This window comes from Diceros bicornis, chromosome 20, assembly GCF_020826845.1.
Source record: "Diceros bicornis minor isolate mBicDic1 chromosome 20, mDicBic1.mat.cur, whole genome shotgun sequence".
NCBI classification, from domain to species: Eukaryota; Metazoa; Chordata; class Mammalia; order Perissodactyla; family Rhinocerotidae; genus Diceros; species Diceros bicornis.
The window spans coordinates 30,615,859-30,642,278 of NC_080759.1; the positions used below are offsets into that span (position 1 = coordinate 30,615,859).

General features: G+C 40.6%; 1 protein-coding gene across 3 annotated transcripts in view; it reads right to left on the reverse strand.

Annotated features, from left to right (window-relative positions):
- OSMR (oncostatin M receptor) overlaps positions 1-26,420 on the reverse strand; it is a 60,684-nt gene that overhangs the window by 21,583 nt on the left and 12,681 nt on the right. For all 3 annotated transcript variants that reach the window (XM_058564200.1, XM_058564199.1, XM_058564198.1), the window contains exons 2-7: positions 25,845-25,930; positions 18,602-18,774; positions 13,485-13,656; positions 11,012-11,284; positions 9,542-9,674; positions 8,819-8,970 (exon numbers count right to left, since the gene is read on the reverse strand). In XM_058564200.1, the coding sequence (XP_058420183.1) occupies positions 8,819-8,970; positions 9,542-9,674; positions 11,012-11,284; positions 13,485-13,656; positions 18,602-18,774; positions 25,845-25,917 (976 nt within the window). In that variant the 5' untranslated portion in view covers positions 25,918-25,930. The remainder of the gene's footprint in view (positions 1-8,818; positions 8,971-9,541; positions 9,675-11,011; positions 11,285-13,484; positions 13,657-18,601; positions 18,775-25,844; positions 25,931-26,420) is intronic.

Genomic DNA, 26,420 nt, shown 5'->3' on the forward strand with positions numbered 1-26,420 from the left:
ATGAAGAGAGCCTCAGGGACCTTGAACAATAAAAAAGTTTTGATAATATCAAGAGAGAGATGCAAAGAACTACTTACGTAATTAATGGTGGAAATTCCCCAAATCGGGCTGTCTACATAAACTTAAATATTCAAGAAGTTCAGAGAATGATAAATTCAAAGAAAACTACACTACACATCATAATCAAACTGCTGAAAACCAAAGATAAAGGAAAAAAATTATAAGCAGTTAGATGAATATGATAAATTACATATAGAGGAATGTTTCAAATTACACATTTTACATCAGAAACCATGGAGGCCAGAAGACGGTGGAATACCTTAAAAGTGCTGAGAGAAAAGAGTTCTCAACCCAGAATTCTATATCCAGCAAAAGTTAGCTTCAGGAATGAAGGTAAAAATTCTCAGATGAAGCAAAACTAAGAGAATTTCTCATCAGCAGAACTACTCTAAAAGAAATGCTAAAGGGAGTTCTTCAGGCTGAAGGGAAATGACGTAAAAGAGAAATTTGTACCTTCGGATATGAGGGAAGAGCAACAGAAATGGTAAATACTTGGGTAAATCTAAAAGACTATTTTCTCCTCTTAAGCTCTTAAGATATGTACAAAAGTTGAAAGCAAAAATTGTACCATTGTCTAGTGGGGTTCCAATGTATGTAGATGTAATACATATGATATCTATAACCCTCCTCAGTGGGGGAAGGAACAGACATGGTTGTAAAGCTTCTACATTCTACGTAAAGTGGTAAAAGACTAACTCTAAGAAAACTGTGAAAGATTAGTAATATATTAATCTCTAGAAGAAAAAAAGGAACACAAAGAGACGTAGGCAAAAGCCAGTCAATGAATTGAAATGGAATACTAAAAATTATTCAAATAATCCAAAATGAGACAGAAGGGGAAGAACAGAGGAACAAAAATCAGAGGGAACAAATAGGAAATACACAATAAAACGGTAGACTGGAGTCCAAACATATCAATAATTATGTGAAATATAAATGTCCTAAACACACCAACGAAAAGAGAAATTGTTAAATGGGATAAAAAACCAAAACCAGTCATGGTCCTTGCCTTCCAAGTGCAATGAGGGAGCAAACACGAATCAATAACCAGAGAAACAAGTGCAACATTGAAACTGGGGTGACAACTATGACAGTGTATGACAGTGTAAAAGGGGTATTTGACTTAGAAGATGAAGTTCTAAAAGGCCCTGTCCTGAGCCCTCATCTCGTTTATCTCCTTTGTTGATCACCGTCTACAGGCTGATGGCTCTCAATTCTAATTCTCCATCCCAGACTTCTTCCATGCTGTCCAAACTCTATATCCTACGGTCTCCTCAACATCTCCATTGGGATATCTAAAGGACATCTTAAACTTAACATAGCTAAGACAGAACTCTATTCTCCTGTTCAAATCTGCTTTTCCTCCAAATCTTCCCCATTTTAGGAAATAGTTTCAATACTGTCCCAATTGTTTAGGCCAAAAACCTAGGAGTCATCCTAAATTCCTCTTCCCCTTACAATCCACATGCCGTCCCTAAGTAAGTCCTACCAACTCTATTCCAAAGTATATTCAGAATACGACCACTTTCCACCAAGTTTATCACTCCAACTTTGGTCCAAGGTCTCTGCCTGACTACTGCAACAGCCTCTTAACCATCTCCCTGTCTCCACTTTCAATCCCCACAGTCCCACCTGAGTGATCCTTTTCCACAGCATAAGTCACATCATTTATCTGTCCTGATTAACACCCTCCAATCCAAGTGTCTTACCCCTTTCCACAGTTGCTGCCTGACCTGGCCACTGCCTACCACTCCAATCTCCTTTCTCTCACAGTGAAGACACAAGGATATTCTTTCTGTCCCTCAAAACACCCAGAGCACGTTCCCATCCCAGGACCTTTTCAAATCCTATTCCTTTTGCTTCAAATTTCTTCCCCTAGATGTTTTCTGCCTCCTCGTTCCTCAACTCCCTCATCCTAGCTGAAGCAGCATCCCAGGCATTCTCTACCCCATTACCTGAATTTTTTCTTCTTCATAGGACTTATCAATGCTTGAAATTATTTTATTGATTTGTTTACAAGTTTACTGTATGTCTCCACTCCACTCTCTACGCTCTTCCCCAAAACGCACTAGCCTATAAGCTCATTAGGGGCAGTTACTCAATTTTGTTCACTGCTGGATCCCCGCGGCCTGCTACACTGGTGGCGCTCTGGAATTAGGTGACTGACTGAAGTGATGATTAATTTGAAATCTAAAAGATATGTAGGAATTAAGAAGGAAAAAGGAGAAAAACGAGCATTCCAGAAAAAGTGAACAACATGTATAAAGATTCTACATTTCATAAAAGAGGAAACAGATGTGGTCAACACACAGGAAAAGATACTCAACTTCAGGGATGTGTAGATCAAAACCATCATGAAATACCATTTTATACCCATTCAGTTGACAAAAAGGAAAAGGGTGACAATACCAACTTGGAGAGAATATTGTGGAATAAGTTGACAACAGTGACTCCGGTTTGTACCCTGGACTCCATCTTGCTAAAAATATGAAACTGTGCTGATCTTGCTGACTTGCCAAAAGGGAGTTAATTGCTGAGAAAGGACTTTCTGAAGGACTGCGAAAAATATACTTTTTCTGGTAACAATAAGATGTCCTTGAGTAAGCTAATGAACTGTAACATAAATTTATCCTCCCTAATAAACAACTGAAGAGATTGTTCTGGCCTCTCTTTGTTACTAATAAAAACCCCTGACTTGTATTCCTCAGGGGGATACTTTTCCGGCTGCTGCAGGAACTGGTGTTCCCTGAATAGGAATTCTAAGACCCCAAATAAACGTTCTCCTTTTGTTTTGCAGTTGCCTCATTTTTCTAAGTTGACATATTCAGTGTCAGAAACGTGGGATCCGAGGCAACCTTCCCCGTTTCCAGGGCTGCTGCTGGTTTCAAGCAAGATACCTGCGTGAGCCCCTTGTGCCCTGTACTCTCGGGCCCAGATGGTGAGTTTCTCTCGGTCCTGAACCTCTCGCCTTGGTTGAGGTTCTGGCTTTTATTCTTGGTGTCTTTTGGAGCCAATCTAAGAGAATTAACTGTTTCTTGGTGAGTACATACTTATAGTGGGAAATATGCAGTCTAGGACTCTTATGGGGACTCAACCCCCATTGGGGGCTCCTGCTGGATTTATGTTTAAAAATTATGAACCCCTCTGTGTGCAGATTTTTAGAGAAGTGGCACTAGTATACCAAGGATGAGTTAAAACTTGCTTGGTCCCAATGGGGCTCATCTGAAATACCTAAATTAGTTTATTTGTATGCATGGTTAGAAAACAAGAGCTCTAAAGCTAAGTAAGTGGAATGAGTGAACTTTTGGATAATTTGGAACTGTAATGGCTATTCTGGGGAATCTTTGTTTCAGTTAAGTCCACCTTAATGGGCACCTTTAGAAGAGAGGATTCCAAACCTCTCAGAGATACTATTTGGGTCTATCAATAGACATGTTTTATGCCACATTGAAAAGTTTGCTGAAAGAGAAATACGCTTCTAGAAATTATGAAATGTGTTCATCGGTTTGCTAATCTACTACAGGATGCTAATATAGGATAGTTCACAATTGCCTGTTTCCTAGTTTTCACTGGAAAGCAAAGACTACAATTCGTTAAAAAAAGTTGGAAGAGGGGATGGCCCGGTGGTGCAATGGTTAAGTTCAAGCACTCTGCTTCGGAGGCCCAGGGTTTGCAGGTTCAAATCCTGGGCAGGGACCTACGTACTGCTCATCAAGCCATGCTGTGGTGGCGTCCCATATATAAAATAGAGGAAGATGGGCACAGATGTTAGATCAGGGTCAATCTTCCTCAGCAAAAAGAAGATTGGCAAAAGACGTTAGTTCATGGCCAATCTCCCTCACCAAAAACAAAAAAAAGTTGGAATAAGAGCTGAGAATACAAAATGAACCAAAGAGAAATGTCAGAACACTTAGAGTAATAAACATACATTAACTCTATGCAAACTACGTGCATTGATGCTGAGAGAACGCAGGCAAAGTAGTAGGTGCCCCTTTGAAAGATAAGAAGCAATGGAACTCTCCTGAGAGCATTCTCCTACTGCGGAAGGATTTACTGTAACTTCTTGATTTTCAAACTATGGTCACAGATCATTGACAAATTATGATTAACATTTATTTAAATAGAAAATGTACCTGGTATCGACATTTACCAATATAGACATATGGATAATATATATCTTCAATTTTATCTATAATTCATAGATAAATTTATTTATTCTATATACACAAATAAAAGAAAATAATTTCATAAAATGCAAAATAGAATGCATGTATGTCATATACTAAAAATAGGAAATACATGTCAATTTATTCCATTTTTATTTCAGTTACCTCTACGTTTTACATATGTAGGTATACGCTGGACCATAATATACACTATATTTCTTGCTGTGGAATGATCCAACATGGTTGAAAACCACTGTTCTTATACCACAGGAAATTGAGCAACAGAAGGGTCTCTGCAGCCAGGTGGAGAGGCCAATACGAGAACAACCATCCTTTTTGTCCTGTACACACACAACGGTAACTCCTCAAGGCCAGGCTGTAATCACCCTCTGATAGGCTCATACTTTGTTGCATTGTCTTTTCAGATTTACAGCCAGGCAGCAATCTTTGTTTAAAAGAACTTCTCCCATTTCTATGACTATTTGTATGACTGGGAATTCTGGTGGTGGCTACTCAACTTAGAGCAACCCTCTTCAGCAACAATATGGGGATCTAACTGCCTCTGCCCATCGATCATTCCCAGTCTAGCAGACCAATGTCAGGATGAACCTATTGAACAAGAGAATCTCGTACTATCATTTCCAAAAAGTGTATGGTTTATTTTAACTATATTATGTAGAAGGAGTTTATATTCATTTAACACAATGCATAGGCAATTATGCTATCCTCTAAGAGCAAAATCTGTTAATTATTCTGTAACAACTGCCTTATATCATTTCTTTTCTAGATAAAATATGTAAGTCTTTGAAATTAAGAAAATGACTATATATGAAAAGTAGACAAGGAAAGTAGGATATGAGTTTTTAGTAAGAGAAGACATGAAGAATGAAGACGCATTTTTGTTGAAGGAAAACAAGAAGTAATTTTGTCCTAAATTAAAATGATTGTTCCAAAATAAGAAAGGAAAAGACAGGACAAAACCTAAATAGATACAGAAAGTTGTAGAGGGTTTGTGAAAAAAAGAATCTTTAAAAAGACATTTGAATGTGTGGTCAAGCTGGGAAAGATTAAAATGAATTTATTTAAAAAGGAATTTTAATATCAAAAGTACACTGGTGCAAAATTAGAATTTGGTTTTTCTCTTTATTAAAGGAGAAAGTTTTCTCAAATTATTGATCTGCTCTTAATAAGAAATTATAAACAAAGTTTCTTTACATTTAATGTAATCTGCCTAGAAAACAAAGATTCTGTGTTTTTTTCTTTATCAGGTCTTCAATTACTTAGAAAAATTGAGTTATCTCAATCTTAAAAGAGCTGGGTTTTGCTTAGAACTATGTAACTTTCAGTATTTGCCTTTCAAATCTCTGTTACTTTGGTTAAATGAATAATTAAGTATTATTTCATAAAAATCTGTGATCTTTTTTGATCAAATATTTTAAAACCTTTTTGATACTTTCTGACAAACTTCCCAAAAAATCAAATTCTAATTAAAGTCTATTTGACCTGAGAAATATTAAAATAATTAGGCTTACTTGATATGTTAAATTATATGGGAGGCATTGTCAAATACGAAGTAATACTAAGCCTTTCTTCCATTGTGTCTGTATAGGTATATGTTATAAGTGTTCCAGAAATTACATAAAATTCATGGATATCTGATATGTCTTAATACAACATTATCAATCATAACTCCAATTATTATGTTAAAATGTTGTCTGTCATAAAAACAATGAAATCCCTTTGTCAACTGCATTATAATGAACACTCATCAGATCTTCACTAATGGGCATTTTTATGCCTTTTGTCATTTATAGACAGTTATTGTTTACGCTGATGCTTTGGCAAAAATTGTGCCTGCAAAAGTGCTTCATCTTCAAGGAGATTCATAGAAAAGACTTTGACAAGTACTCTAGAATACAAGTTTTTGATAACTTTAGGATCATAACACTGAACTGGGTGGGAATTTCCAAAATCCTAATGAGAAACTGATTGCTTTGATATTTTGTTTTCCAGAGGTAAAGGACCCCTTTCTGGCCTCTTCTTTAAGCTATCTTAAACTTACAGCAATTTAGTAAAGTGCATCTTTGCAACAAAGGTTGAAGCACTTATCTTTTTCTCCCTACCTGATTCCTCCAGAATTTTGAAACTCTCATTAAATATTCTTATTTTTCATGACAATATATGTATTTGCATAAGTTCAACAAGAATCCGTTCTCCTTATAACAGGATGCCCACTGCACCTAAGCCCCTGCTTCCTTTGGTCCACAGCTGATAAAAGGGATAAAAAAATTTCAATTTTGCAAAGTCTTAATCAAATCCATAGAGAATAATCATACTTAGGTAGAACAATAGTTCCACAGTGCGCTCCCAGGAGACAAAAACATCAGACATCATAATCTGCAGCCCAGAGCTCTCATCTACTGGAAAAGACACCTTTAGAAAGACTCCCTGCAACCTCGCTGGAAGGGACCTTATCAAGTACTGTTAACCAACTCTTGCATTGCCAAACTCCAAGGAAAAGACTCTTGGATTCACGTGCCACAACTAAAGAAAGCACCAAACCCTGACTGGACCTGCACATCAACTGGTGACCTAAAAGTCAGATTTCCAGGAACTGAAACAGATGACAGCTGAGCAGATAGCTGTCTCAAGATTCTGGACCAGGCCTGTCCATTTTGTATGTCCTTTCTCACCGAACAATTTGTTATTCCCTTCATACTTTTCTCTTAATCATCCTATTGGGAGAACACTTTTATCTACTCTTCTACATACTGAAAGCAATCTGCAACCTTCCTATTGTCCTGGCCACGACTTGCAATGCTTCTGTTCAAGCATTTGAAAATCAACAAACCCAAATTGATGACCCACCAGAATCTATCCTACAAAATAGAAGGGCACTAGATTTCTTAATGGCCCAACAAGGAGGCACCTGTATCCTACTAGAAGAATGTCATTTTTATGTTAACCAATCTGGCAAGGCAACACAAGAACTAAAAACAATAAAGGATAATATCAACTTGTTGGTTGGAACAGGACACACGCCAGGACTTGGGGATTATTTCCATTTCTTTAGCTGGTTACCAGGAGGAATAGGCTCCTGGCTAGGGACAGTATTACAAATGGATTATTGTTGTTAATCTTAATAATATGCATCATTATGTCAATCAAGTGCTTACTAAAAATTACAACCTCTGCTGTAACTCACTCAACTGCACAGCCTGTGTTTGCCCAGATGACCATGTTAGATGCTCTTCATCAAGATGGACCTTATGGATCAGAAGATTCAGAGGAAACTGCTGTTTGACTTTTTCACAAGACCCCCCACTGAGGGACTGGATGGAACCAGAGCAGGTAATCAAACCACTCTGGCCTTGAGGGAATAACGTTGCTCTGTTCATGTTTTCTTCTGGAAAAATCATGAGCAAAGGGGGTAGATGTGGAGTGAGTTGACAACAGTGACTCCATTTTGTACTCTGGACTCCATCTTGTTAAAAATATGAAACTGTGATGACCTTGCTGACTTGCCAAAAGGGAGTTATTTGCTGAGAAAGGACTTTCTGCAGGACTGTGCAAAAATATACTTTTTCTGGTAACAACAAGATATCCTTGAGTAAGCTAATGAACTGTAACATAAATTTTACCTCCCTAACAAATGACTAAGGTAACTGTTCTGTGCTCTCCTTGTTGCTAATAAAAACTCCTGACTTTTCTTAGGGGGACACTTTTCTGGCAGCTGCCAGAACCTATGTTCCCCGAATTCCAACTCTAAGACCCCAAATAAACGCTCTCCTTTTGTTTTGCAGTTGCCTCATTTTTCTAAGTTGACAATATATTGGTACAACCACTTTGGAAAATAATTTTGCACCATCTCATTAGTCGAACATTCACATTTTCTATGTCCTCACCAATTCCACTCTTAGGTATATACTCAAGAAAAATTGTAGATGTGTACTGGATACATATATAAAATGCTCATATTAACACTGTACCTAAGAGCAAAAACCTTGACACAAACTGAAAATCCATCAAAGGAGATGCATGAATAAAATATTGTATATTTATACAATGAGATGCTCTATAGCAGTGAAAATGAATAGACTACAGCAACACTCAATAATATGGGTATATCTTAGCATTTTAATATTATATAAAAAGTAATTACTAGATTATTACATACAGCTTGATCTCTTTTATATACATTAAAACCAATCAAAATAAAAACAGTATTTATAGGATTACATAAGAAATTAGAATACACAGACACACACGATTTAAATCTGTAATTATCTTGGTGGAAGGAGCAGGTGGGAGGCTGTGGGATGCGAGATGAAATAAGTTATTGTAAGAGTTCTAGTTTGCAGTTGAGTAGTGAGCTGATTGGTGCTTATTACATTATCTAAACAAACAAATAATAGGGGACCATGGGCCATGCATGCATCCATGAAGAGAAGCATGGCATGAACGAATTATAAATTAAAACTTTCTCTTAGGATGTGAAGTAGGCAAAAATCTACAGCACATTTACTTGATCACATAGTGTGTCAAAAAAGATACATTAGTAACCACAGTGGACTACTACACTCTAGTCTCACCTCGATGAGTCAGGTTAAAAAGAATATTGACACCTCTCTTCCTTAAGTAGTTTTCAGTCGTGAGTGTGAAGTTATACATTTCTTGTGAGTCTTGAGCTATGTGCCAATTACACCAGTTTTTGTGTTCACAAAGTATCTTTTTTCCAGAAAATCTTAAAAAAAAAAAAGAAGCAACAATTTCAGGGTTTACACTTTTGTCAACGCACCCCCGTCACCCTTGAGGCACACTCAGTGGCTTTCAAACTAGGTTCACACAACAGCATCCATCGATCCATCACCAACAAACACCAATAATGAAAATATTGTTTCAACAAATTTGATTTATGTGGTTAAATGTGTGACAATGAATTGCTGACTCCCCCTGGTGACTGGTGAGAATTATCCTTAATTTACTTTGGATAATCTTAAAAAGTTAGAAATTAGGTAGACCCAGATCACCACGTGGAACTATTTTCACCTGAAGATTCACCATTAACTATCTAATTTTTAGCCTACATTTTCCTTTAACAAAACTCACGTAGAAAGTATTATGTACTTGTGACCACTTAAAGATTTCTTCCTGACCTGGGCAGGGTGGTTTTAAAATATTTGTTCAAATTTTTTGGAACGTCTAAACGGGGCTTTCGTTAACGTTGTCACAAGGAAGGAAGACACCTTGTCTTCCCTACGTTGTCACCTTAAACAAGGAAGATTCTGTCAATAACGTAACCAGAGCTGACTCACGATTCAAATAAAGTGTAGCTTTGGGAAGGCTGTCTCTTAGGCAAGCCAGTGTCACGCCCGGGATCCCAAGTACAATGCAAAGTCTTGAAGTCCGGGGTTTCACAAGAAAAGTCCCTGGGCTCCTCGAGTACTTCTGTCCATACAAAGGAAAAACAGACGAAAGACTAGTTAAATCCCTTTATTGAAAGGCAAGTAGAATGGAAAGCTCCCTTTGGGGTCTGAGGCCACAGTTACTCTGATCACATAAACGGAAGCCTACACATTGGCAGCTCCAGAAAGTCACATTTCAGGCGCCCCATCATCTTGGCCCCTTCTGCTTCCTTCCCTTGTGTTTTTCCGGGGTTTCACGGGAGATGGGTGGTCGGTGTTCTGCAAGTGGTCTGCACTGTGCCTATTTGATGAAAGCTGTATCCCCAGGGCCTGCTAGGAGGCACTCCATGAGTGTGGCTAATGAGAGATGGACCTCATGAATGGAAGAATGGACAGGAGTCAGCAATGCAGGGTGTTTCATTTGGGATGCTGTGGCTTACAGAGAGCCCGGGGGTTGTGCCTGGGACGCCAGGAAGTCAGGCAGATTGCAGGAACGTGCTAAACTCAGCAGCCAGAAGCTGAGAGTTCCAAGGAATGGTGCAGCACCTCCAAGTCCCCAGAGTCCCTGCTGTTCTTAGAGGCCGTGCCAAGGGGCACAGATGAACCAAGTGTCCAGGAGACTGGAGAAGGCCTTTGGCAGGAGGAGCAGGGAGGGAGGAGCCGCAGATATTGCCCTACTGTGCAGGGGAAGGGAGGTTTCAAGACAAAGCATAGGAGGCCACTGGGCATGCGCACACAGATCACATAAAAAGTAAAATGTTCCCTCTCCGCTGGTACCACCAATGGAGGCCGCTGACATTTCCCACACCCAGTTAAGAACAGTGATGGCCTCCATTTGCTGTGTGCTGAATCCCTGCTGTGTGCAGCTATTGTATTGGGGCTACGTTCAATAATCCTCATAACCACCACTCTTGTCCCCATTTCACAGAGGCAGAAACTGTCTCAGAGAGGCTAGGAAACTTGGCCAACATGGCACGCCCAGCCATGGGAAGAAGATTCAAACTCTGGTCTTCTGGGCACAACCTTGGGGGCCTCTCTGGGGTCATCCCACCTGCGGCCCCTCTTCTCCCTCCACGATCTTGTGGTAATTCCAGCATGGCTAAGGGAAAGCAGGATATTTTCCCAGTGGTCCAGGTCATGACGGGAACTTTCTCCTCCTTAACACTCTTGGTTTCTAGGAATAAAATTGTCAGTAGGGACAAGAAAACAATGGGAAATCCTGGGAGTGTTGCTTCACAGTATCTTTTCCAGAGACTCTCCTACAAGACTTGGGAAACAAAAGTAGATTGACACCACGAGGGAAAACGTTTACTTGTAAAGCAGATTCCCTCTATTCCACAGGAAATGGGAAGAGAGGGCACAGCGGATGTGCATACTTACTTGAGACAAAGAGAACAGTGCCTGTTCCATCTCCACGGCCTGTCGTACAAAAGATATTTGTTCCTGTTTCCCTAATGAAAGGAACATTATTCAAGTGGAATGCAGACACATTTGGATCAAGTTGTTCTCCACGCATCTGTACGCCTTCCAATAAACAGGATACGTTGTTTTGATAGCTCCTAGAAATGGAACAAATGGTGACATTGGAGCCTTCTTCCACCAGCTTATCTTTAGGGAAAACAAACAGTGTACCGTGTCCAAGAGAATTCTGTTCTGCAAGATAAAAAAAGACAGCTCAGTTAGAATCTCACTCAAAATTCAAGCCAGCCCCCTCCCATCTCACTCTCAACTTGTAACTTGAGCTTTTTCTACTTCCTGGAGAAAACAGTAGCCTAAATTTCCACAGCAAACCTATAAACTTTGGTGCCTGCAAAACAATCCTTTGTACCGTAGCTCCTATTGTTACAGTAATACCGCTGCTGTTCGTACTACCAAACGCAGCCCCATTCCTGTTGCCACTTCGGATTATTGTATTATTGCCAGTGTTCGGTTATTATGACAGCAGTAGCTGCTTTCTACTGATCCGAGCCATGAGGGAGGCCTTGTGTTGAGTGGTGTGTCCATTATCTTATGTCATCCTTACCACTTGACAGCAATGGGACAGGTAGGGCTGAGCCCAAGTTCATTCACCCAGCAAGTGGCAAAGCCATATTCACACTCACCAGGTCTGCCCAGCTCCAAAGCCACGTGTCCCTCATAATCTCTAAAGTGTACCATAGATCACAACTCTTGCCACCTTCTGAGAAATGCCAGTCACTCAAATATCTCCTTTTGCTTCAATCTCTCCTTTTATATGGCCCGTTAGCATATAAAATCCTCAAGTCTCTCCCATTTTAAGCAAAATCACGGTCCTCCCCATGCCTGCCTTCTGCCTCATCGCCACGTGCTCCTCCACAGGGGGTCTCCCTGAAAACCTTGCCTCTACCGCTCAGGTGTCATCACTCCCTGCTTACTCAGCCCACCACAGTCTGGCTGTTGGCCCACCAGGTCACTAAAATTGCCATCACTGATGTCACCCACATGGAGTGGCCTGGGTATGGGATTTTTTTAAGGTCCCCAGGTGATTCTAATGTACAACCACGGTTGAGAACCAGTGCTTCAGAGGTTAGGAATAATCAGGTTTTCCATTATTCTTGAGGTAGTTTGGAGGTTATAATATTGAGAAATGTAGTCCATTTTATCAAAGTTGTTTATAATGTACTTTCTTTCTCTCTTACTATCTTTTTAATCTCTATTTTTTCGGTAAGTGTGTCCTCCTTTCAGCAGTAGGATGTAGTGTCAAGAGCATGGCCTCTGGAGCCCGATTGTCCGGGATGGAATTTGGGCTCTTCCACTCAGTGTCTTGACGACCTTGCATGGGTTCTTTGAGCTATCTGTGCCTCAGTTTCCCCATCTGCGAAGTGGGGATAAGAATAATACATATTTTACAGGGCTGATGTGAGAATAAATTAATATGTATAGTGCTTAAAACAGTGACTAGAATGTAGATTTAATTCTATTGTCAGTATTAAACTAATCACCAGGCTACTCATGGGTTAATGTGTTATCAGTTGAGTCAATAAATTTGCATAAACGCTTAACAAAGGAATGGTTCTATTGGCAGGAAATTCAAATAATCTGGCAGGGTATGTTTTTAAAAGAGCCAAATGCCATTGCTTTAGAACTGGACTATAGCTTGGCTGAAGCATAAGAAACTGTGGCAAAACCCCCTTTAATTTTTAATTACAACAAAATTAAATCATGAAAAATAAGAGAGATTTAAAACATATTTATCCATAATCCCGTTACTCAAATGAAGAGCTGCTTCCATTTTTCCATACTTCCCTCCCTTCTCTCTACAATAGGGATTAGCAAACTATGGACCAATTCCAGCCCACTGTTTGTTTTTGTAAATAAAGTTTTATTGGAGCACAACCACTCTCATTCGTCTACACATTGCCTACGACTGCTTTAATGCTACAGTGGTGGAGTTTTATAGACACGACAGAGACCACTGGGTCCACCAAGCCTGAAATATTTCCTATCTTGCTCTTTACAGAAAGAGCTTCCCAGCTTGTGCTCTAGATGCATACACATTTTGTGTGTTCTAATAAAAACATATGTGCAATTTATGTCCTGCTCTGTTCACTTAGCATTCTATAATGAACACGCTTTATCTGTTTAAAAACTGAATACAGAATTGCCTGAATTTGCATAATTATTTCAATGAATAAATTCAGAGGTAAATCCTCAGACACCTACCTCCCAGTGGCAAGTTTCACACCCATGCTTTTTAGTTCCAATAGAAGCCAAAGGAAAATAATGTCGGTGCCTACCCAGAGTTCCTCAAAAGGTCCTCCCACTATTTGACTCTTGATCCCCCAATAATACTCAATAGTGAGCCCTTTCACTCTTTTATCACCTCACTGCTTACCATCTACTTCCTCCCATGAACTCCAGCTGCTCCAGGACCTCGGCTCGGGGATCCTGGCATCGTCCACCATACTCCTTATTCTCACAAAGTGTGTAGCACATTCCAAAGGGAGCTCGGATTCCCAGCTCCAGTGCAGAACTTGCTTCCACTTCACAGTGGTGCTGTAGTTCTCCTAGAAATAAAGATAAAAACTTGGAAACATAGTCATGCTGTCCTGGAAAATGGCTGACTGGACTTATCCTAAAGCACACACCTAAAAGCCCATCGTAACGCCACAATACGTGTAAGTGCAGTCCGTTCTTAACCAGCCAGTTCCCTGTGCTCTGATGTCTCAGCAAGGAACCAGCCACAGCCTCCTGCTTTTTGAAAACTCAGCTCCCACTCCCTCTGGCCCTCCAATTCCGGGGGGCTCATGTGGAGCAAGTGAGAGAGAAAATAGAAGCTACTCAAGTCTTGAGGGAAGAGATCAGATCCAGAAGGTACGCACAGTGCTGGTCACACAGAGCCTGCTAGGAAAATTCTTGTAAACTAGAGAATTAATTGAATCATCCTTTAAAAATAAGCAAGCTCGACGAATAATTTTTCACATCATTTTTAGCCAGGGTCAGATCAGGTTGGCCAAATCTCAGTAGAGAAGGCAGTTCTTCATGGTACCCAGGAGTTCCACTGTCTCCCAGAAGTCAATAGATGGCTCTCCACGACTCCATTGGGTTTTTTAAAAATTTTTTAAATTTCTTGTCTTTCAGATGTTGTGGCCACATGAACCATACTTCCTCCATTGAGCTCCATCTGTCAGAATCTTTAGTCTCCAAAGATGTCAACCACATAGGAAATGTCTTACACTGTGCTCTTGGGAAGCTTGTCCAAGTTGAACTACATTTGGTCTTCCAGTACAGACTTTAGTCTTAATTTTTATAAGACGCTGGTATTTTCATTCTCTAATTCAATAGGTTTCAAGGGCTCCTTTACACCTTACACTGTCATTCAAGGCCACCTACAATCTGACTCCCACCTGCCCAAGAGAGCAGGGCCTGTGCTTTATTCCTCTTCATGGCCCCATAGCTCCAGGCCCTCATGCTCCTGGGTGGGCCCCTCCAGGATACCTGCTTTCTGCCCCCACAGCTGGGAGATGGAGACAACAAACACCTGGCACTTCCTGGGGAAAACGGAGTCTGTATCCATGTTTCTAAGGGCCCTTGGCAAGTCCTACAGTGGAGAGGTTGGGGCAACACGCATGTCACACACACCTGGAACTGGAAAATTTTGTTTTGTTTTTTGTAAGGAGGACCAGCCCTGAGCTAACATCCATGCCAATCCTCCTCTTTTTGCCGAGGAATGTTGGCCCAACATCCGTGCCCACCTTCCTCTACTTTATATGGGACGCCGCCACAGCATGGCTTAACACGCGGTGCGTCGGTACACGCCCGGGATCTGAACCGGCAAACCCCGGGCCACTGCAGCGGAGCACGTGCACTTAACCGCTTGTGCCACTGGGCCGGCCCCCTGGAACTGGGAAATTTTGAGGCCTTCGCTCCATGCCTTTCCCCTTCCCAAGTTGCTAACCTAAACAGTGCCCGTGGCAGAGCCAAACTCAGCCCTGGAGTGAGAACACCTGTGTCCACTTGGGCAGTATCTACTCACACAGGTCCATTTCACTCCATGCAGAACTCCAATTTTTAAAATGTTTATATTTTATTTCAGTTTATTGCACTACTTTATTCCTAGATTACAAAACATATTTTTTTAACTACAAGTTTTGAGGTCATGATCCGTGCAACTTTCACTATTTAGTATGAGCAATCTTGAGCACATTTTGCTTAAATATTGTTTAATTTAAGAACCAATACCAAAAAAAAAGGAACTATGTCAATAATGGTGACCTCACTATAATGTCACAAGCCACAGACTGGATTTCACCTCCTATATCTCTCTCCCTACTGTCACCACCCACTCCAGGCATCTCTCCTCTGGACCAGCCCCACAGCCCACTCCATACTGGTCACACGTCGCCTTCTCCAGTTCTCCCAACTTTATCTCCACTGTGCAGTCAGAGCAGGCTTTTTAAAAACTTCCAATCAGATCTTGTCACTTCCCTTCTTCTTACCGCTCTCAGGATAAAAACAAAACCTGAGCGTGACCCCAGCATCCCGTGTGGTCCATCCCGTGTGGTCCATCCTGTGTGGTCCCTCCTGTGTGGTCCACCCTGTGTCCCTCCTGCCCCACCTGCTTGGTGCTTTCAGGCCTGAAAGCTCACAGCCCCGTCACTCAGGGCCTCTGCTCACCCCTGTTGGATCTTCCCAGAACATTCTTCCCCACCCTCCATGCTAAATTAGCTTCTAATTTTTCAAATTTTGGCTCAAACAGCCCTTCCCCCAAGTTGCTGGAGAAGGTCAGGCCTCACTCCAACCCCACAGCACCCTGTCAGCGACCTGAATTGCACTTTTCACATCTAGGATACCCTTATTTGTGTGTTTACCTCCTCATTATTGCTCAGCACTGATAGACCCAACGCCTTGAACAATGCCCAGACCTGGGCCCACAGTGTACAACTACGTGCTGAATGATTTCATCAGGTCATTAGTAAGGGCTCTATTTTTCCCAGACACTATTTGTGTGGGTTCTGTCTAACCACAGCTTGTGCTGTGTGGTGTTTATAGCCATGTAATGGAGGAGATAAAACTTCCCTTGAATGTATCAATTCAATGATTTTTATAAATGTGATGAATTGTGTTTGGACTGTTTTCATGACTTGAAGTGGCAAGTTTACTCAGCCCTGGCAGACATCAGTAAGTCACAAGAAACTGGCACATACATTTACACAGAAGTCCAACCGAGGTCACCAATTCGTTCCTGAGGCGTGAGCTTATCCCTCACTGACTCACGCTCCAGGCCTCCTTCCAAGCGTGAACTTGTTGTTACTGTACTCTGCCTTCTCCTGCCAGTGACAGAATCACACAGCAAGTGGCTGGAAGGGCCCAGGGCAGAACCCGGCCCTGGGTGAGACCATGTAGTGCAGCTGCCAGCAGGGCTCTGAGTGGCCGGCGCCGTCTGGGAGATGGCTCGGTGTCCCTGGTCCAGCTGCAAGCACCTGGATCAAGATGCTTTTCCTTTGGCTTATTTGGGAATACAATAATCTGAGACATGAGTCTAGAAGCTGCCCCTTCTCCGCAGGAGGGAGGGTGCCCTGTCAGGCATGCATTACAGGGTACCGCCCTATGAAAGAGAGATGATGGTCTAGACAGACGTGGCCTCTCTCAGCTGGCTTTCTCCCCCTTAACTGGAGAGGGATCTTATGTCTCTCCTTGACTTCAGGCCTGAGAGGTTCAGACGAGGGTTTCTCACGGCATCACCTATTCTGGGACATGTCGCTACCGATGACCTTGGGAGGCTGCGGGTGGCCAGCATCCCTGTCTGGGGATGGGAGTGCGGGATGATATTGCCCTGGCTCTGACACCTTGAGCAGCACAACAAACCTCTCTGTGCCTTGGTTTTCTCCTCTGTTGGGGTCAGGCTGGGCTGGTGTTATGGGGACAATACAACAGACAAGGTAAAACTCTACTCTCAGAGATCTTGAGCTTTAGTAGATTACAGAGTAGGTTCCACACACTGCTTTACCTTGAAAAGAGAACCGTTACATGAATCAAGGTGAAAACAGATATGGACAACTGCCTGTTAGAAAAATAAAGAATGGGATCCACTGGGTCTATGGTTAATGTTATTTTCGCTAATGGTGTTAGTGCTAGTTTTCCATGAATTACTCCAGGACTTTTCTCAAATTTCTTTTTCGTAGATAATTCCAAGCCTCAATATGACCTTTGTTCAATGTTTTACTAGGTCCAAGTCAACAACCAGTGTATCCATCAATAATACAAAAAAACATTAAAATACATGAATTATTAGAGTGAGGTGGGATAGTGGGAAGATGTGCTGATGGTGGGAGGTAAACAGCTGTACATAAGCATTGCTATAGTTTAAAATCAGAAGACTAAGCAATTCTCCTTGTGGGAAACTACCTTTTGAGGGGTGGAATTATAGACCTGGTATCAATCCTAAATTGACAGAGTCAGAATTATATTTAACTTAGGCCACTCACTCAGATCTCAAATAAAATAATGGATATGGAAAGTAACTGGAGGCTTTAAAATTAGTGGCCTTTATGCGTTACTGAAGGAACTAACCATCTGAATCCCTGAACCCATGTCTCTACTGCCTGAGAGAAGAGTGGCCCTCTACTGCACAAATAGAGGTGCCCAGCAATGACACATCCCTGTGTTTCCCTTCCTCCAGGCAAATTCTCTGCTCCCTTCAATGAGAAAACATTCCACGGTACTTCAACATCCCATAATAATGCATGAACATGATGTGTGTATAGATTATTAAGGTTGCCCAGACCATAAATGGCAATGGGGAGAAACCACCCAGGTATTCCAATACACCAGATGGGGAAGCATCAGCAAAACAGACACAACCGTGATTTGAACCAAGACAAGTGGAAAATCTATCCCAAATAATCTAAAAGCAAAAAGAATGTGAAATTAAGGATTTTCTTAATTTGTTGTAGAAAAAGCCACAAGTGATGCAACAAAGGACACCATAAGTTACTCTCCAACATGGTTAGTCCACAAAGAACCTCTTTGCTGGCTAGAACATCAAGTGCTAGGACTCATTTTTCCTTGCATTTCAGCACAGTATAAGCAAAGAAACCAACAGGAAGCCACACTGGCAAGAAAAACGCTGTCAAACTATTACATTTTATTTAGGAAAATCTCTGGTGGACAGGGAAGAAAAAAGGAAGCGGAATAAGATGGTTGATCTTCATGGATTTTTGGAATCCAGTACTCACAAGGACAGACCCAATAGCCTTAGGGGACAGAACAGAACTGAGGAAATGATCTCCTTTCTTAACACATTCCAGCCAACCTACCAAACGAAAGTTGTCATGTTACTCTTTCCAGAGTCCTCTTAACTAAAAACACAGAAATGCAATTGTTTAGGCAAACTGTTTTAAGTTGCTAAAATGTTTCCATATGGAGACTTTTTTGGATATTATAAAGGACAAATCATGACATCAGAAAAGGATATTTAAAATATTGAGGCAAAAAAAGAGAAATACTTACCACCCAGATGACATTGGATGTATTAAATCTACTGATCTCTATCTGAAAAACCATTTTTAACTCCTGATGATAAGCAAGGCTGTGGACACTCCATTGTAAATGCAAACACTGTTGTGTAGAATTGATGGAAACTTTCAGTGATTCAGGAGTCAATGGTAAAGGTTCAGACAAGGCTGAAAGACCAAAATAAGACATGAAATAACATTTAATAGGAGCATGATTGAATAGTCACAGATAATTAAACTGTTCAATATCATCATTGTTTAGCTTTGGAAAATATTGCTCACACATGCATCCTAGAATCGGACACCTTGAAAAGCTCGAAGGAAATTTAAAAATCACTTGGCAGATAAAGAAATTAAGACCTAGATGAATGAAATGACTTGCTCAACAATACACAGAAAGTTAATACACTGATAAACAGTTAAGCAAAACAAAAGGATTCTTTATTGGACAATCTAACTGGTTTAGAAATTTATAGCAAGGCTGAAAAAAGAAAGGACTTTTTGCTGTAAATTTCATATTTCTAGAAATCAAAAATGAAAGTTTTCTTTTTGAGAGTCAATATTTCATAGTTTATTAAACAGCTATAAAGTGGGAGTATATCCCATCTCTAGACATGATTGCTTATATCTCAATGCACTGAACTTAAAACACCTCTGGCAAGAATTCACTGAACTCCTTGAAGGAGACCAGCAACAAACTAGGCACTCAGTGTAAAATAAAATAGTTGTGACAGGTTCCTAGCTCAAGGAAGGAACCTAGTTGGAGAGAGACAACAAACTCATGAAGTAATGAGCGATTGCGAGTTTAGAGTGTTTAGTGTTGTGAAAGAGTCTGTAAATGAATAGTGACTCAAACATGAAACAGATTCACCAAGGTCAGTGAGCTAAGGAAATGACCCAGAGAGAGGATGGGCCCTGACAAGTGAAGTAAGCCATTGCTAGCTCTTAGAGAAGAACAAAGCATCACTTTCCACTTCAGCGGAGGAAACACCATACAGACTCAAAAGGAATGTGTATTGTTGACCCAACTCGTTTCACTTGTCGGTTTGAGGGGGTCTGAAGTAAAGTGGGAATGGTGCAAAGGTGTTGAAAAGATTAAAACTGTATTGATAAAATCAGCTGGTGTCTGATCGTCCTTGGTACAGCAGACATTATCTTCAAAGCATTCATTTCTCTAGTTCTATGGGGATTTCTCCTAGTGATCTGATACCCTCTGGCACTTAGTTTAAAAGGCAAGAGAGAACCTCCTTTTGACAATAAAAATGGAAGCAATCTCCAATAGTGAAAAAAATGTTTCAAAATTGCCATTCTACGCACGCTATTCTTCTCATAGAGAGGTAGAATTCACAGCAACACCAATATGGAGCACATACTAGTTACCAGGCTCAGTGCTAGGTGCTTTATATATGTTGTCTCATGTAATACCCACCATAAAACTGTGAGATGGCAATTTTTTGTAGCTAAGGAAACTGAAGCTGAGTGAGCTTAAACAACTTACACAAAGCCACATGGGATTTAAATATAGATCTCTTTAATACCAAAACCTCCCCTTTACTACACTGTCCCCCAGTGTTAAGACAAGAGCATCTTGCCCAATCAAAGGTCACAGGGAACAGAATGTCAGGGAAGCATGCTGCATGGCTCCCACAATGTCCTGCCAAGCTCAGGATACAGATGACAAGGATGGGGCTCTGGATAGAACCAGATAATCTGAGAAGCATCCCTGATGGATACAAGCCTGAAGTTCTTCATGTGATTGGGCCACATGGTAGAAGCCTCCAGGATCCAAATAAGATATTACCCTCAGAATTTAGAAGAAAACCTCAGAAAATTCATTCTATGGAAGTGAGACTAACAAGAGTGTTCATAAAATGCAAGATATTAGCCATCAATAGCTATCTTCCCAGAAAGTTACCCATCCCTCGTGATGTTTTGTAAATGTGATGCTGGGGATGGTTAGGGTGCTAACTAAAATCTCAGTGCAGACTCCATGACCTTGGATTTGGCAATGGGTCCTTAGATATGATACCAAAAGCATGAGCAACAAAATTAAAAATAGATAAATTGAACTTCATCAAAGTTAAAACCTTTTGTGCATCAAAGGACATTATCAAGAAAGTGAAAAGACAACCTGTGGAATGGGAGAAAACGTGCAAATCACTAGTATCCAGAATAAATAAAGAAGTCTTACAACCCAACAACAAAAAGACAACAACTCAATTTTAAAAATGGGCAAAGGATATGAAGGGACATTTCTCCAAAGAAGATATACAAATGGCCAAAAAGCACAGGAAAATAGGCTCAGCATCATTACTCATTAAGGAAATACAAGTCAAAATCACAATGAGATACCATTTTATACTCATAAAAATGACTATAATAAAAAAATGGAAATAAGTGTTGATGAGGATGTGGAGAAAGTAGAACCTTCGTACACTGCTGGTAGGAATGTAAAACGGCTTCAGTGCTGTGGAAAACATTTTGGAAGTTCCTCAGAAAATTAAAATAGAATTAACATATGACCCAGCAATTCCATTCCTAGGAATATAGTCCAAAGAACTGAAAGTAGGGATTCAAACAAATACTTGTACACAAATGTTCGTAGCACTATTCACAATAGCCAAAAGGTGGAAACAACCCAAATGTCCATCAATGAATGAATGGATGAACAAATTGTGGTATATACATACGATAGAATATCATTCAGCCATTAAAAGGAATGAAGTACTGATACATGCTACAAATTGGTGGGACCTTGAAAAACATTATGCTAAGTGAAAAAAGCCAGATACAAAGGTCACATATTGAATGATTCCATGTATACGAAATATCCAGAATATGTAAATCCATAGAGAGAGACAGCAGAATGGTGGTTGCCAGGGGCTGAGGGAGGGAGGAATAGAGAGTAACTGCTTAATGGTTACAGAGTTTCCTTTTGAGGGTAATAAAAATGTTTCAGAACTAGATAGAGGTGGTGGTTGCAAAATATTGTAAATGTGCTAAATATCACTGATTTGTTTACTTTAACCATAAAGTATTCAATTTTATATTATGTGAATTTCACTTCAACAAAAAAATTTTTTAAATAACATCATCATGACAAAAATCTTCAAACAATACAGAAATTGAGTCCCTACCATCCTACTAACTCCACTCTTACTCCATTGCCAAGTTTAAATTAAGTATGTTTTCCTTGACTTTTTCTATACACTTAAAAAAAACATATCAGACTATGCACTCCATTTTATGGTTTTTTAAGTACAGCCGTTATTTAAGAAAAGCTATAAAGGGAAGTAAAACTAAAATGTTAACAGTTATTATTTCTGGATGGTCGAGTTGAGTGATTTTAATTTTCTTTTTTATACTTTTCTATATTTTGTAAATGTTCTTCAGAAACATGTATTGCTTTCAGAACCACATAATATGCTATTTTTTAAAATAAATATCCTTTAAGATATCTGGTTCACCCACTATAATTATACTTTAGAATGCATTATTTAGTCTTCTGAGTCGATTTGCACCAAAAGGCTTGGCCCCAGTTATCTTTCCAGTTATACTTCCCACCGAAAATTAATAAATTGGCATTCTGATTCTTAACGAGTTTGGGAAGAGTGAATCATTTACCCAGACCACATTCACTCAAAGGTAAATGAAGTAAGTTAGAATTACTGAATACTGAAAGCCCAAAACCTGGTGATCAGGTTCTATTCTTATTTGGTTACAGATTTCATCTCCTTTGTGAGTAAAATTTCTCACTTCTTTACTTAAAGCCAACAACTGTTATTCACCCTCTCCCTGAACCTGTGTCAGCCGGACGAGTTTTCCAAGCCTAAGATGTAAGTTAAGTAGAAGAAGGTATAGAAAGATGAAAAAGCAGATCCCTTATGGAATAGGGGGGAAATACTTTTATTAATTGTGGAGCCAATAGCACCAGAGAAAGCAGGGTGCATGCAGAATCATGCCGTCTTTCCCGGCCCTCAGTTCACTCTGCCTGTATGGTAGATTGTTGCTGTCAGTCTCACTCTAGATTCAGATCCGGAGGACAGAGGTTGTGGCTTAAGCATCTTTGAACGGGCTCCTGTCCCCAGCACTTGGCAAAACATCTCACCCATAGCAGAGGTTGATCTCAAGTTACAGAGATCAGGATCTCCACGAGGTCTTAAGTGCCTGACAAGCAACTCCTCACTACCCCCTCGACTTGTCCTTCCTGGTGTTCTCTTCTCCCCATGACTGTGCTTCTAAGCCCTTGTCTGAGCACTGATCACAGCCTGCTGAAATAGTCTGTTCTGTGTCTGTCTCCCCGTTGACCGTGAGCTAAACAAGCGTGGGACAGTCTTACCCAGTTCAGTGAAACCAAGACCAATAACACATCCGTCACGGTACAGACACTTAGTCACTCAGTGACTGACTGCTGAATGAATGAGTCAACTACCAATATCAACATTATTTCTGGAAACACTAGAAAGCTACCGCACGATGCTTTAGACAAAAGGGGAATTCTTTATATGACATACGTTGCCAGCAAGTATTCAGTGTCTCAGGTACTCGTGAGACATCGGTCAGAAATAATTAGGTCAAAAGTGATCTAGGACTTTCTTGGGAAATAGTGGGAAATACCAAGGAAAAGTCAGAGAGATAAAGGGAGCTTAGAGATTACTAAATCCAATCCCACTATTTTTCAGATAAGGAAATTGAGGTAAAAAAAGGAAAGTGACTTTCCCAAGAACACACAACCCAGACCAGGATCCAGGGCTCTTGGCCCCTGGCCCAGCTCTCTGTTTATAACACTGCCCTGGAGTATGGCCAAAAGGGCAGGCTTGGAATCAGACAGACCTGGATTTAATCACCTCCCACTTTCCCCACCCAGTTTCTCTGTCTGGCCCCGACACCACTTAAGGAAATAAATCATGGTCCATTCATAAGATGGGACACCATGCAGCCATTAAATATAATGTTATTTCTAGAATAACACTTAACATCAAAGGTAAAAACTCTCATCATATGTTGTATTGTTTTAATAAATACATATTAAAGTATACTTATTAAAGTGTATATACTTTACTTGTATATACTTTCATTTACCTATATGTATATACTTAAATAAGTATTTATAGTATAATATACCATATTTATTAATATGCAGTATAAAATATAGTATACTTTATTAAGCATATATAGTATAATTTCCCAGTATACTTATACTATACATAATATACTTTATGCTACATATATTTTAATAAGTATATATAATTTATCCTGTATACTCTTTAATAAGTATAGCATAAGTATATATAGTATAAATAATCCCAGTATATATAGTATAATTTCACTTCTATAAAAAAAAATCTACATACTATCTACATCTCTCTGTCTGTACATACATACACACAAGAGACTGGAAGAAAATACATCCAAATGCTACAGTCATGATCTCTGGCTGATGGAGACGTGAGCCCAGGGCTAACGGGAAGTGAGCCTTGGCTGTCTCGTGGGTCGGGAGAAGCGAAGTCATCTGAAATGCAGTCTCAGACCTGAGCCTTCTGGGTGATCGAGTGGGAGGCCCACTGCTACAAGTGGCGCTTTAGTAGGTACTTGGTCAGATGCAGCAGAAACTGAGACAAGAAATCCCAGCAGTGCAGGTGAGGACAAAGACAGGCTTACTTAGCAAAGCAGGCATGCTTGGCCGAGAAAGCTGGAAGCAGAAACAAGGATTGAGGGAGAGAAAAACAGGTAAATGCATGTCTGATCTAAACAAAAGAAGCTGAAAGGGGGAGCAGCAGAGCTTGCTCTGAGAACAGAGTGTCTTACAAGTAGAAGGCACACAGCAAATAGTTGTTGGATCAGTACTGAGACTTCACTAGAGAAGTGAGCTGTTCTAAAAGCTTGGAGTGAAATGTTTGGGACTTTCTGGATAGCCTGGAGTTGGGGCCATGAGTCTGTCTGGGAATCAGGAGCTCCGGCTGGGCCTAAACATTCTTATGGGACAGACTACCCATGCAGTTGTGTCATGCTTAGATTTTAACAAATAAGACAGATACCTTTCAACTCTAGATTATGGAAGAAACCAACAATCAAACTATGATTTTTAAGAAGCCATAAAAGTAGCATTTTCCCACATGCCCTGGACCTACAAGGAATGAACCCAGAGCTAAAGAACGTCAGACAGAGAACTGAGCTATTAACAGAACAAAATCTTTTTATTTCCAAATATCTTTTCACGGAGTTTTAAGGGAAGATAAAAATTCTATGGATGTTTCTTGCCAATATCATTTTCATAAATCCATGGACAGGAATTGTATGAGTAATAACTAAGAGCATACGCCTGTACTCTCTGTTGCAAGAAGATTAAGCACAGAAAGGGAAAATGGAAAGTTCTGTAAAATACAGAAAAAGCAAAATAAACTTTGTAAACCAATAGAAACTCTCTCAAGTCTAAGAATCAACCTTGAAACTGGTTCCAAGTAATAAAGTATCCATAAACATGTTAGAAGTGTTGAATTCTTATTGATTTTATTTACAAAGTTGATTCATCTCAAAATACTCTCACTGGGAGAGTAGCTAAGTGATAAATACTATTTCTCTATCCATAAACAGCATTTCGGCACTGAGTATATTCCTTGCAGCTTACAGCTTCTTGATGAATGTAGTTGAGAGACACCCCAACTTGTTCTAACCTGCGGCCAACACTGGTCTGGTGTACCTTGTCTCTACCAAGCAAGGTGCAGAAGGAACTCCTCTGGGACGGCCACGTACAATACACGGATCATGAAGTTCTGCGAAATTAGGTCCACTTGCCAGTGCCCTAATGACCAGTGCATTGACCAGAAAACCAGGGCTTAAGTCGTGGCTTATTAAAATGGGCCATCAAGATCAGAAAGGTCAAGGGCTGGCCTGTGGCTTAGCGGTTAAGTGCTCGCGCTCCGCTGCTGGCGGCCTGGGTTCGGATCCCGGCGCGCACTGCTTCTCTGGCCGTGCTGAGGCCGTGTCCCACACACAGCAACTAGAAGGATGTGCAGCTATGATGTACAACTATCTACTGGGGCTTTGGGGAAAAAAATAAATAAATAAAATTAAAAAAAAAAAAATCAGAAAGGTCAAGACTAAGGTAACCATTGCTACTCACCAGTTCCCAGTCATTTCCAAAGAGAAAAGAATGGTGCAACTTTTCTCCAAAGCACCAATTACCTCATTTTTTTCTCTTTGTGATTTTTTTCTTTACTGTTCTTCCCACTTCTTACCTTCACTCTGGTAAGTTCTCCAGGACAGCAATGCCAAGAGGAATGTTGTCTGAAAGACTGCAAAGACAGCCATAGGTTCTGGTTTCCTGAAAAAGATAAATCACAAAGAAGGGAAATTTTATTTAACTTTAGCTCTGAGGTTTCTTTGAACCAACTGTGGTTGTGGCATTAAAGGCTCCCAGAGAAAGGCTTCTCTTCTCCCAGTATCCATGCCCCTTGTCACATGACTTTGGAGTCTCCCCCAGAACAGGAGGAGTATATTTCCTCACTCCACATGATTTGCTTTGGCCCATCAATGAGGCAGAAGCAATGGTGTGCCAGCTTGGAGCCTAGGCCTCAAGAGAACTTGAGTATTTCTGTTTGCTCTTTTGTGTTTCCACCTTTGGCATGAAAAGAGCACTTCTGGGCTGTCCACTGGACCCACAGGAGGAGAATGAGCAACACAGGAGGCAGAGCTGAGTCATCTCAGCTGCTCCAGCTGGGGCCAGCCTAGATCAGCCAGCAGCCAGCCACGCCCCAGCCACAAGCCGTTGATCCCAGATGTGGGAGCAATAAACACTCACTGCTGTGGGCCAC